A 14513-nucleotide genomic window follows, 5' to 3' on the forward strand; every position below is an offset into this window, starting at 1 on the left:
ATATATATATATATATATATATATATATATATATATATATATATATGATTTTTTGGAAATATATGTATATATATTTAAAGTAGATAAACAAGGATTCTTAGACATATAAAAGATGTGATATATAATTTACATACGGTAAATACTGGTTTCGCAATATTTAATAAAATTCTGTAGAGCATCTGAGTAAATAAGAATCTCGCGAGTATATACAAAACAATTTCGGTCATGTACGATTAATAATTAAGCCTCGGATAAATAACCAATTCGACTGCACGTATCATTCAATTATTAGAATAATTCCATTAGCTTCCTCAAACAGATGAAACGTGCTGTCCCTTAACGTGGCATTAATTCACCGAGAAAATTGAATTACAAGAACGTCAAATTGATCAAGGAAGCAATCATCGAGTTTCCGAGTGGTCGTAAGACGAGTGAATTAGCCTCGGTGCAAGGAATTCATTGAACCCAGTGCGAGTGCGATAACTCAAAGCCAGCGGAATGATGAAAACACATAGAGCGAGACGCAGCCTAGTCTCTCTCGAGCATCTCACGAGGAAACGCTCGTTGAGATTCCATTGATAGGCGCGCGAAGAAAAGTCGAAAAACGACTTGGCGGTCAATTCGACGCCGTTAAGCTCAACAAAGAGAGACAGACATCGCGCGAGATAATAAAAGTAATGCTAGGAGACCGTTGTTTTTGCGCAAGAGACGCCGTACGTGTTGCAACCTGGATGTGAAGACTGTTTCTAAAATGGAACGCATTGTCCCCTCGTGTCCCCTTTACTAATGAAACTAAAGTACCGTCGGCGTTCTAAAGAAAAGAAAACAAAAATGAAGTGGCTTAACTAAGCATTCGAATTAGGTTATTCAAGCATCTGTCAGGGTTGTGAACATTAGCTTTTTGAGATAGATCTTGTCTTTTTTTTTTCAGTAATCTTTTACAATTATTAAATAAACTTGTAGCATGCTCTTTTGTCAATATAATTATTAATCAATATTAATTAATAATATTGTTATTATTGATTAATTTTTCTATTATTATTAACATTCTTATTCGTTATTTTCATCATTTTTCACTTAAAAAATAATCCGACGTTTACTTAAAACAATTATGAAATATTTATGTTAAATATTTATATTTTAAATGAATACTAATTTTCCAATTTTCCTATTCGTCGAGGACATTTGTTTCAAGCCTATAATTTTTAACAAGACATATTTGGTGGATGAAAACTATTTTCAATATAACTAACATGATGCAAAATAAACCTTATATAAATATAATTTGGTATGGATCGAATTGATTCGAAAATGTAAAAGATCCTTTTATCGAGCTTCTATATAAGTGGTAGTAGAAAGGGAATTTCATATCACGTCTCGAGCATAAAAGGAAAGAAAACGTCGGGCCTTGGAGTCCCCTTCAGTAGTATCCGTCCATTATTCAATAATTCCACATATTCTCTTTAATGGAGTAACGTAAGATTATATTCTGTGTCTCCTATTTTTTCCTCACTGAATATGTACATGTAAATACTTTAAAGCTAGATTGTATGGTGTGAGGCGTGGCCCGCTAAAGGATCGAAGATCGACAGATCGATGGATCAGCCCGGACACGTGCTGGCCTTCTGCATATTTCCTATGAATCGCGATAAGAATTATAAAGAAGGAGAGAGATAGATAGATAGAGAGAGAGAGATAGATAGGGAGAGAGAGAGAGAGAGAGAGAGACGAAGAAGGGGAGATAACGCGCGTCTTGCTTATATGTTGGGAAAGTCGATTATCAGCGATTCGAAAAGCGCCAATGATGTGAATATACGCAAGAGCATTTGATATAAATATAATTGCTCCTTAAGTCAGGATTTTGATCATTACAATACCATTTTGCTTTTGGGAAATAATGCATATAAACCTATTTGATTATCGTTGGTCTCGTACTCGATTTCTTTGTCTTTTTAATAGTAAAATGCTAAACGGTAAAGATTTAGTTTGTTTGATTGCAATTCTGACATTTATTTTGAAGGTATAAGAATCCGCTGAGTGCGGATTTTATGTTTTAAGAACTTATTACACGAATATCACAAATATAATCAGACATTTATTTATAGACTTTTTTTTCTCTCAAAGTGATTATACGGCAACTGTAATTTAATTCGAACACATACGTACCCACGACATACATAGTTTTGTATTTCATCATTCTTTCTTATTAATTATTGACAGAAAGGAAAAATATTAAAGAGCAATGTATATGACTGGCCTATAATTAAAACAAATTTCACTTTTAAGTAAATACTTCAATTTACACATTCATTAGTTTGATTACACATTTTTAACTTTTTCATAACTTATGTTTCAATTTCATAAATTTCATTATTTAATTTTTCCTCTATTCTTAATGTATTTTATATTGATAGCTATGACAATATGGTATTCTTTCTACATTGTGGGCAAATAGTTTTTAAATCTTATTAATTTTATTATTACATTTGAAAACTAATATTATTATTGATAATATAATTATTGAATCTTATTACTTTCTAAAGTACAGTCTGAATTTTTACCGTGTAATTAAATATTTTGTATAGGTATTTATTACCAAATACTAATAGAATTTTGTCTACAAAAATCATCAAAATGATAACAAGTGAAAAATATAATTAAAAAATCACAACCTTAGCAAAATAATATATAATTGTTCATTGCTTACAAAAATGTTCAACTAATGATATTATTTATAACGATATATTTAAATTAGAGCTTTTTATTACCACAAAATTTTATTAAATAAATTTTATATACACTTGCGCGACTGTGAAGAATAATTTTTATGCACATTAATATTAGAGCTCCGTAATTATAATAATATTATTTTGTTTTGTTTTCTTTTATAAAAAAAAAGAAAAAAACATTACATTTATATATTTAACGAATGCATATTTAATGTAATCACAATTTATGACATTGATTTTTTTCATTTTTAGTAGGATTCTAGAGAGTTACATTGTATTCGAAAGATTTAGAGGATTTTCTGAAGTAGAACATATAGTAGGCAAAACTACATATGACACGTGATGCATACAAACTGCCCATTAAAGTTTACTAAAATTTTTAAACAATTACTATTTTTATCTGTAATTTATACGCGGAATAAAAATTCAATAATTTAACTCAACTTCTCGTGCCTCTCTTTAAACAGCTTTGAGTTATTTCAGAATTCATACTTTACGATTTCTGGTATTCATGACAATGAAACATCATAACAAATATTTACATATAATTGGCATTTGTAAACGATTGTTTTATTACTTGTTATAAGAGATCAATTATGTAATTTTACAGCTTACAGCTAAAGCTGTTCCTAAAGCGAAAATGCAAATTGCGCAGCGATAATTCGTAATTTGTATGATTGAAAAAGCAATTGCATATTTGTAGCCGCATTCGATACTTTCACGGCTTAAATCTCATATAACGAATATTTGCTTTAACCATCGGGAAAGATAATGAAAGTAGAGCAACGCTTGCCTCACAATATGACATGCACATTGAATCCCAACGTCCGTCCACCTTCCGTCATCAAAACAAAGCCATTTGCACAACGACGAGCGCGCATCGTTTGCCTCAAAATCCTCAAAAGCAATACAATGACGAGAGAGTGAGATGCCATTTGGCCCGGTCGGTGCCTCCATTATTCAGCAGGTGAAATGAGAAATGCTTTAACGCGCTGAGGGAGGGACGTGTCCACGCGGCGACCGAGACGCTTTACATACGCGCACGTGACGAGCCGAAGGGGCCCCGGGCGGTCCCCGCCGGAGGTCCGAAAATCTCGAGCCGAGCGCACTTTCCCTCGGCAATGGCTATCGGCCGATCGGCAGCCGCCGCTCCCGTCATTCGCGAATATGCGATTTTTAATTGGACTTTGCGCTCGCTCCTCCCGACCTCGCGGACCTCCTCTCGCCGCCGCCGCCGCCGCCGCCGCCGCCGCCGAGGCTTTTTGCACGCTCTTTCAAAATGCCATTAGAAATTCATGGCTCGATGCGGGCCCCGTCGTTCCGTTGTCCGCAGAGCGTGGGAGATTGCTTTCGGATGATTGGAAGTACGAAAAAGCCGTGTCCGCAGTGAGTTTCGTACTATTGGATAATTAAGGAGTGCGTAAAGAGTTCGGAGACGCGGAGATCTTTGGATTTTGCTAATCGTGACTGGAGGATTTTGCACCGAGTCGATTTTGAACGGAAGCCGAGCTCGAATTTCACTTCATCTAATAAGTCCGATTTTTAATTGAACTATCAGAAAGAGCTGGGTAATTAGGCGACTCAGTACACTATGAACTCTTGTCCCACAGTGGCTTAAAAGTCACTACTCACACTCCCTTTTTAATTAATTTCCAGTCTATTTTTGTTTCATCGACGATTAGGAGATTTACGATGAAAGAGAAATTAATTACGAAGGGCATAGGTTGGTAATGTTACGTAATTATTACAAACTTACCTTGACCAGATATTAGAGCTGATAATTTTATGTAATGTCTTTTTAATCTTTATCTATATTTTCTTAATACAATTTGCCCATGCGCTTCCTCGTTTTTCAAAGGTCCGGCTTATTGTGCCGACATTTTTCGAAAGATTGAAGTAAAACACTTTGTACGTGCTTGACATATTGATGTAATCGAAGGTATTTTAAAGAAAGAACTTTAATCCAAATCGACAGAGTGCAATGCGCTACATTTAGTCTTTTAAATATTGTAGCACGTGCAGGCTTTATGTGCTTCCATTTTTTTTTTTACGAATTTTTCGTTTTAATCGACCTGGCTTTAATTAAATATGAAATTCAGAATATATATATATATAATATATATATACTTTATTTGTAATTATATTTGTAATAATATTTTATTTTATTTTATAATAATATAATATTATAAAAATATCGAATGGCATTGAGTAAAATAATTTATAACATTTGATATAATTATTTTGTAGGTATCGCTAAAAATAAGGATAGCGCATGTTACCGTTAATTCTCCGCTACTATTTATTTTCTCCAGAGAATGTCGATGAAGAGAAAAGACGACGAGGAAAATTCGATCCATTCCAACATATTGTCCATTATTCCAATATTTAAAATAATTCCGGCTGTTTTCACAAAATACTACCGTTTTAACTAAACAGTCAATCTCTCAATATAAATATTCAATGGCGCAACATTCGTTTTGTCAGTTTATGCGTACAACATTAGAAATTCCATTCGGTGATCTATTTAATTGCATTTATGTTTCATCCGCATCGGTAACAGTCTCTCGAGCTTTTTGCATAAAAAAATCGACCAACTTTTGCATCTTTGACATATTGATTCCATCGTGTTCTTACTTTTATCGCAGACACTTTTCCTTCATTGCTGCGATGTCACGCACAAAGCGAATTCTGAAATGCCGCTTGTTATGTACACGCCCATACACTCAATTGATACGACAATTCCTTGCCTCCAAGTTAATTTACGGATCCTTTGTAAATCCATTGGCATTTGTCATAGTTGAAGTATTTTGGCGATGTAAAGAAAAACAGTTTTATTGTTGCGTGAAAGTTCGCCGTATGCTGAAACACGCATTGGGCGTAAATTATTGGGTTGGATCGAAAAAGTAAGTTGATTCTTTAGACTTTGCTACATGTATGTTATAGTTACCTCTTTATTTCACGTTTGTGTAACAAAAAACAAATAATTGCTCACATAATGAATTTCAGTAATTAAATTCTGCTATTATTATATATGATATAAAAATTTGTTCACATAACATTTGAGTATTTACGACCGTAATAATAATAATGGATTGAATTATTGTAAATATTCATAAAAATAATATGTAATATATGCATTAATTTGCAATAATGATTACAACTTTTGTACTATGTGCTTCACTATTGTTAATAAATGACTTTGAAATTACGAGCATTTTCAATTTTAGTTTAATTATTATTGTTCAATTCAATGCTTCTCCTCTTGAAACAATATTATTTAACATTACAAATTTCAATTTCATATATACATTCAATTCATTCTGTTGTTTTTCAGTTTTATAAGATGAAACAACAAATTTTTATCTATTAGTCGTTTAAAGATTTTTCGATAGCAATTAATTAAGAAATAATGATGCTTGTTTCATCATTTTATTATTGAAATACTTAGTTTACTATGATAATTATTATAGTCAGTGCATTTAATCGATAATTTTATTACTTTACTCTTTCTTTCAATTTTACAAAAAAAATATATATAATACGGACGATTAATATAAATTATCAATCAGTCAATAGGAGTTATATTTATGCAAAATATTCCTTAAAAACTAAATTTTTATGTATTTAATAGAGATAAACTATTTAAATTGCATAATATCCTTAATATTTTTTATATTTTTTTTCTTACGTATTATTTGATTGCGTATTCTTAATAAAAGTTTATTTTTAAATTAATTTTTCTTTAAATTTAATATGAAAACAGTGCAATTAAACTTTATCAATCTTATAGTCATCAAGTACTTTAAAAATAATCATATTATTATAGTAATTTTTTTCTTATAAAAATATTATGCGCCTGCACACATTTAACGTGAATATTGTACTTGTAATAATTTTATTATTTTTATTGATATAATGATCATTAAGATAATAAGCGAGTTTATTCTTATGCAGCCAGTTCTGGATCATAATCAATAAATTTGAATCAATTTGTAATTAAACAGTCGGACAAGCATAATCAAATTATACACTGCAATTACTAATATGAAATATTTTACTTTTAATAGTAGCACTCTATATTATTATTATAAAAATATCATTAACTTAAAGTAATATTCATAATTTCAATATTATAAATAACAATTAAAATAAATTGTTTAATTATCGAATTTTGTTAATTCTGTATCAAAATAACGTTAAAATTATTATTTGCTTAAATTTTCTTATATAATAATTTATAATATTCTGTATTTATAATGTTCTGTAAAGTAACAGCAAAATTAATTTTCGAAATAAAGCAAAACCATGTAAAAAATTGATAAGATATAGAGATAAACTTTTTTTCTGAGAATATAATACAAATAAAATTATGCCACAGGAAAATACTTACTTAAGGATAATGAATCGTGCTTACTTTTGATATATTTTCGCTGTTACAAACACACTTTGTTGCCAATCATTTATTCAGAATTATAATAATAAATTATAAAAAGGTGAACTTCAGTAAAACTAAATAAAAAAAGATTATTACTGTATAAATAATGTAATAATATTGAGCAAAATGTATACACAGAAGATGAGTTTATATGCGCAATTTGATTCGGTGTAATGTAGAAGCTTAAAAATTAATCAATTAACCATTAAGAAGATTATTTTGTATTTTGATTATTTTTACTCAAATAAGTATATTTAAAATTGAATGTAATGCAATTTTCTTTAATCATCATTACACATTGAAATATTTGAATGTTATATATTATCATTAGATGGTTATATATCACTTGTCTTTTCATTATATGTCTAATAAAATTTATTTTGCAAAGATTTTTCTTTTGTATCTCATGATATATAGATATATTATTATCGAAAAAAATCTATTCAATTAAGTTATTTATAATTAATCATTTGATTTAAAGATTGCAAATTTAATCATACCGCACATTGTCACGCATGCGATGTGCATTCGATCGAGTCAATCTATAAAATAATTGCTAATATTTTATAAGAATCAATGAAGATTATTGATTATTCTGCATGATATTAGTTAATTGACATTTCAATATATATATATATATATATATATATATATATATTATGATCTTTATTTTAATAGATTCAGTGAATTAGAAAATGATTTTAATTAACAATTTCCTATGTGTCAAGAATGTTTTATTTGATACTATGTATGATCAATTATTTTTAATGTAAACATTAATTTCTATAAATAAATAGTATTATGTCATTAAAATGAAGAGATTCTCTTATGGTTATTGATAATATTAATAGTAATATATCAATGCAATATTAAAATAATATATTACTAAATTGTGTTTTACATATTCTTTGAAAAATTAAAACTAGGCAGGTAATTTGATAAAGTAATTAAATAAAGGAATTTGCTTTTATTTAATTAGAATAAAAATTGACTATTTACATAAAAACATTTTTGTTCTTGTTTCATTTAAGTACTTTACTCACTTACTTTATCTCCATATATCTAAATAATATATAGTTAAATCTATATTTTGTCACTTTTTTAAAAATCTTAGACATAATGTAAAATCATTTTGTTAAATGATACTGATAAATTATTAAACAATAAATATTATAAATCATATTTTCAATCGAATTATAATGAAAACTCTTACTCGTATATCTGGAAGCGACGCTGTTTCGATAATTCAACAGGCATTTTCGCGAGTAACGAAATGCGTTGTTTTACGGTCTTTTGTTACAGTTAAAAGAAACAAATGCAAGGTTTTCCAGAATATTTCGATAATCCTTACCTCTCTCTTTCTCTCTATCACCTTGTCACATCCTTGTGAAATTCGAATTAAAATCCGCGCACCTCACTTTGCGCACTTAATCCACACATACAAATGAAATCAGGATCCGCAGGTTAAAAGAAAATGGTAGGGGTAGAGATGAGAACGTAGATATTTGAAAGAAAAAAGCGAAGAAAGAAGAATAATAAACGAAAAGATGAATTAAGAGTTGGAAACTAAAAAAAAAAATAAAAAATTATACGCTCCTAAGGACGTAACGCTTACATTCGCTTTCGGGCGTGTTCTCAATTCACTTTCTCTGGCACTGAAATTACGTCACGGTCGAGCCGCAAGCAGAGCTCACCTGTTCTCTCTCTCACACACGCACGCGTACCCCCCTCCCCCACCAACACACACGCACACACGCACACGCGCGCGCGCGCGCAGACTCTCTCTCTCTCTCTCTTTCTATCTCAGTCCATCTCTTTGTCTCTATAGTTTTCTACGGCCACTCGATCATTCCGGGCACATTCATCTCTACTCTCACGTAATTGCCTTTGCTTGTACCTTTGCTCACTTACTTACATCTTATGCTAACTTACCCCATAGGCGACAAGCTCTCAGGACAGCTGACGTCACCCGCTCATTGCTGGCGGTCTTCGATAAAGCAGGATATACTTTTCAGCATTACTAAGTATTATTATTGCTTTGCCCCATCCTATGGATTCGCACAGTCAGATAAAATTTTCACCGAGTTCCCTTTTTACTTTCGTTTTGCCTCTTTTACCATTAATTTAGTTCATTTTGAATTTATTTCAGAATGGTGGGCGATACAATGTTTTATATTTTTTTACATCTTTCAATTGTATGAATATTGATGAAATAAGATTTTTTTTCTCTTTTTTTTCGGTAAACTGACGATGAAATTTCGATCTTTAATAACATGAGTGATCGGTATTATTTTAGTGAAAAGATACAACATAGAAAGAAATTTTTTTTTTTATGAATATGGATATTTTATTTTTTTTATTATTTTTATTTTTTTTTTATTTTTATTATATTATTATACTATTATTTTCATTGATTTATTAACACCTCTATTAACATAATTTTAAAGGATATCTATTATTTAAATATTGTAGGTTAAAACTTATATACTAAAGTTAATGAAATAATTATGGGAAATATTATACTGAATGAAATCATATTTATTTGTTTAATTTCAGAAGTTTAAATATAAGGTATTATGATATTGATCTAATTTTGAGTTGTGATGTCTCTTCGGGGACAAAGATTTCATTGGTAAAGAGAGTATTCATTAATCCAGTATGCAGCAATAGTTGGATTAATAGGTAGCAAAACTTTTTATAAAATAAAGTCCAAGTTTGTGATCTATTATCAATCGCAATTTGAATTTTTGGAATTATAATGACGTTACATTTAAACATTGACAATGCATGAACAAATATGTCAATAGGCATTGTTACTTTAAAATATATAATTTTATACATATTACGACAATATTTATTGAAATTTTTTTATTTAATTCTAATACATATACAAGCTACGAATTAACGAATAAAATATAAATATTGTTTATACATCTACTAATGATTTATTTATAAGAATGTATCATAATGAATAGACCTTTTGTTTAATTAAACGTAAGTATTTTCGAAGAATCATTATATTTAAGAGTGACAGGACAGTATGAGAGATATAGTTGCAACATTTCTAGAGGACTTGTACAACTTTATAAATTATGCCAGCAGTTAATCATTTGTTGCTGATTCATAATGGGATAAACGTAAACCATCTCCACATAATCTAAAACTTATATATCTTGATTAACAGAAGTTAAAGATTGATACTAATTGCTAGTAAAAACAAGTGTAAATGAAAAGTATAATGGATTGCTTAACAAATTTTTTAAGATCTAATTTTCTGAACAGCTTTTCCGAATGAAAGTTTTACAAAATTGACAATTTATTGTTTTCAATAGAATTAATAAATAGAATAAATAAAGCTTTTAATTTAGGATGTTATTGTTGAAATGAATAAAAATTTAACAACTAAATAATGAGATTATATTGAAAATATTTCGTATTTTTGATATATTTTTCAGCGTCCATAAATGTTTTTGTTTTTTAATATAATTTGTGTTGTGTATTTATTTTTTGTATTATTTATTTTATAAAATTTATAATTTTTTTCTTGCTCAACTTGGATAAAGAAGCCCGAAAAGTTAATAGTAAAAAGTTAGATTATTAGACTATTAGATATTGATGAAGTATATTTCATTAAATTTACTTGGCAAAACTCAGAATAAAGTGAACCTTTCATAAAATTTTATATCTCGCTGTCAGATTAAATCGTATGACATTCCATCAGAGTCAATTCTGTTTAAAAAAAACTTGAATATTTCTTGAACATATAAATCTGCAATACCAATTTATATTTAGAAAATATTCTCCGCAATGTCGATTAAATATTTAAATTTCCCATTATAAAATCCCGAAGAATTACAAGCAGAATACGTACATAGCATAAAGTGCAAATAATAATCTTATCATAATTTCATAACTTCGAGAATATAGTGTAATCCTTTATATGACGTTCAAATTCAAATTAAAAAGCACACGAGTTATTATTTTATTTAATTCTAAAACTATGTACTTGACAATATTCAAAATTTATTCATTCATTTATCTAACATTATTATCTGTTTGCTAATGTGACTAGTGACAATATGAAGCTCAATAATTAAAAAGTTGAATAATAGCTTTATCCAAGTAGTATCCCTTGAAAGGAAAATAATTAATTAGTTAATTATATCTATGATGATTGTATCTAATGTTAAAAATAATAATTTTCTTGAAAAAGCTTATTAGAAGTAACAATGAATTTTATCTTTGATAAAAAATGTTTCAAATCATTTAAATTTAATATTCTAGGTACTTTATCACAAAGTGTCAATTAAATTATTAAATTAAATAATATAAAATCAATTAAGCCAATTAAATCAAATTACTTTTTATTATAATCGAGAAATTGTCGAAAGAAATCGAGTTTTATTACAATATGAGAAATTATTTTATAAAAATTAGAATAAAATTTGTCTTTAGCACCATTAATATTCTAGAAGTTAATAATTTTATTTAGTATTATTTGAATTTTTAATTATTTACATTAATTTTTTAAACTTTCATTGAACAATAATTATGTATAAGAATTTCACTTTGCAAATTTGAAATGATTGGGCAAAATTGTTCATTGAAAATAAGAATCCAATTTTCTTCAAAATGGATTACTAGAAATTTTTAATATACCATTGATGTAAAATCTATAATTAAATTTTAGGAATTTGAAAAACATGTCCCCATTTCTTACGCAAAATACGAAATTACTATTTAAAAGGTTCGAGTAAACAATTATAGAATATAATTTAAACCAAATAATTAAATTCGAAATAGCTAATATTAAGTATGAAGCAAAGATATTTTAAATCTCCATTGAGATCAGATTTTATTTAATGATTGCTAACAATAGATAAATTGTTTTGTATTTTGAAATGTGGTCTACATAAATCAATTACGATAAAAAAAAAAAAAAAAAAAAAAAAACTATGTAAGTCGATTTGCTTGGGAAAAAAAAATAAGAAATTATAGTCGTTGGTATATTTTTTACACTCCCAATCTCCAGATGAAATACGACATTTTACATTTTAAATCCACTTCCAATGATTTCTTAATAAATAGTTGAAACAAATGCACAACATAAAAGTCGAATCCATCACCATAGTATAAAAATTCACCCGACTTCTATTACCTTGACCCTTCATTTCTCTGAAACTATCTTACGATTAACGTACATATTTCCTACGCTTAATACTTTATTAATAACCTATCATTTACGATCACTTTTTTTTTTACCTATTTGAGTATTTCTATTGATCAATTACCTTTTTATTAAACACTTACGTTTTCACTTAAATGTCTACTCCAGATGAAATGCTACAATTTAGTTTCCAGTATTACATAATTGAGACAAGTATAACGCTGATTACTATAATAAACTATGGTCCTTTTTTCTAATATGCATAACCAAGTACATAATAAAATGTATTAATTTCTCCAACAATTACTGTTATAGTATAATTTTTACATTGTATTTTTAATTAGTTTTACCATAATAATTATTTGATAATATCTTAAAATTAAGTTAAAACAACGCTACTTAAATCGTTTGTTCAAATATCATGTAAGATGCAGTATACTTGGATGGCGCAAATGAACTATTCTCAGTTCTTAAAGGTAATTATGAATTACGAAGTTGATAAATTTCTTATGACGAATCGATGAATTTGCTATAATACTTATGCTAATTGTCGCCCATTAAATATTATCAAAATAAATTAAAGTTATTCTCTGCCACTGAGCGATCTAATCCAATTGTATAAAAAAAAATATTAAACATCATTGCCTCTTAAATGCATCAACCTTATCTCGCTTATTAGTTAGGCTACCTTAATAATTCGTTTGGTAAAGCTTATCTTTATAAGCGCGTTAGCTCGGCCGTCATTTGCTTTATTATTTTTGTAGCCACAATCTTCAATCTCACTCCGAGCTCCATATATAAAAGCAATTCATGTGTCACATCAACGCAATCGTAAAACACTGACGACTCTTTACTACGAGTAATTTGGAGCTACGTCCGATCATTTGAAAATACTTTCGATCCACGCTTGATGAATAGCGAAGGCATTCCTTTATTGTCAATCTATTTTTATGCTAATACCGACAAGCCATAAAATTCTAAAGAAGGCGAGATTATGGCATCGTGCATTTTACGCGCGAATTTCGCTCGACCGTAAGAAAGAAAGCCGGCAAAACAATGCGCGAGCTTCATGAAATTTCATGCATCGCACGCGGGAAGAGAGAGAGAGAGAGAGAGAGAGAGAGAGATAAAAAAACCGCACGCGAAGCCGGCCTTATTCGTAAAACGCCTGCAAAGTCGATCGCGGCATGCGCGTATGAATCATAGCCCAGGCGTTTTCTCGGAAAATCTCGCTTTTTTCAGTTTGCATGGTAAGAAAGAGAAATATAGACGTGCCCCGTAGAAAAATATTCGCCCCGTCACTACGAACGCTTTAGCACTTTGATCTTTAGGGTGCTCTCGGACGATATTTATATGCAACGAACTGTGGTCTGAATTATTTATTTCGATGTAATATTTGTGCTCGATGGCTTTTTCGCAATTCGGCACTGAGCGTGCACTTTTCGAATAATTTTCCACTTCGGCTAAGGTCGTTGTGAATGTACTTTTCTAAACTTCATTATAAATTAATATCGCGGATCAGAGTGCATTATCGATCGTAATTTTTTGCTCAATCGTATGATTTTTCCGTGACGGTGCTTATGGCATTGCCTACGTTATAATGAATGAAGTAACAAAATACATATGTCATGATGGATTTATTGTTCTATTTTGATCAAAAATAATAGAACGAAGCATTTGTAATGCAGATTATGAGAATTTATCATTTGAATTTTAATTTGTAATTGTCTCCCTTGAATATTCCAAGTTTTGCACACTTGTGCTTGTTTCTCTCTGCATATGTTGATTTATGTGATTTTATAGCCTTTGTCGAATAGTTACTTCTTTTGAATTGCAATTGATAATTTCATCCATATTTGCAAATAGAGGAAAAATATCATTGTAGCTTTGAGTAATTTGACTGGTATTTATACACTTTTATAAATATTTATACTATGGATGTACAATAAATACAAACAATTCATTTGAGACAAATACTAAATTAGAAATTGCTGACATAATTGAAAAAAAAAACAAAAAAAAACAAGTATTATACTTGTTTATAATATATAAATATTTAATATTTCCATCATTATCATTTGTTACAAATTTTAATTTTTTTCATTTACAAAATTTAAATATTTACACATGATCAAAATGATAAATTAATGAGCACTCCAATGAAATTATATAAAAAATATCG

At 29.0% G+C, this 14513-nt stretch overlaps 1 protein-coding gene across 1 annotated transcript in view; it reads right to left on the reverse strand.

Moving 5' to 3' along the window:
* LOC105362380 (uncharacterized) overlaps nucleotides 1–12335 on the reverse strand; it is a 47374-nt gene extending 35039 nt beyond the window's left edge. The window contains exon 1 of the mRNA XM_011499819.1: nucleotides 12323–12335. Within this exon, the coding sequence (XP_011498121.1) occupies nucleotides 12323–12335 (13 nt within the window). The remainder of the gene's footprint in view (nucleotides 1–12322) is intronic.
* Nucleotides 12336–14513: the final 2178 nt, after the last annotated feature.

The sequence above is a fragment of the Ceratosolen solmsi genome, unplaced genomic scaffold, assembly GCF_000503995.2.
Source record: "Ceratosolen solmsi marchali unplaced genomic scaffold, CerSol_1.0 scaffold35, whole genome shotgun sequence".
Taxonomy (NCBI): domain Eukaryota; kingdom Metazoa; phylum Arthropoda; class Insecta; order Hymenoptera; family Agaonidae; genus Ceratosolen; species Ceratosolen solmsi.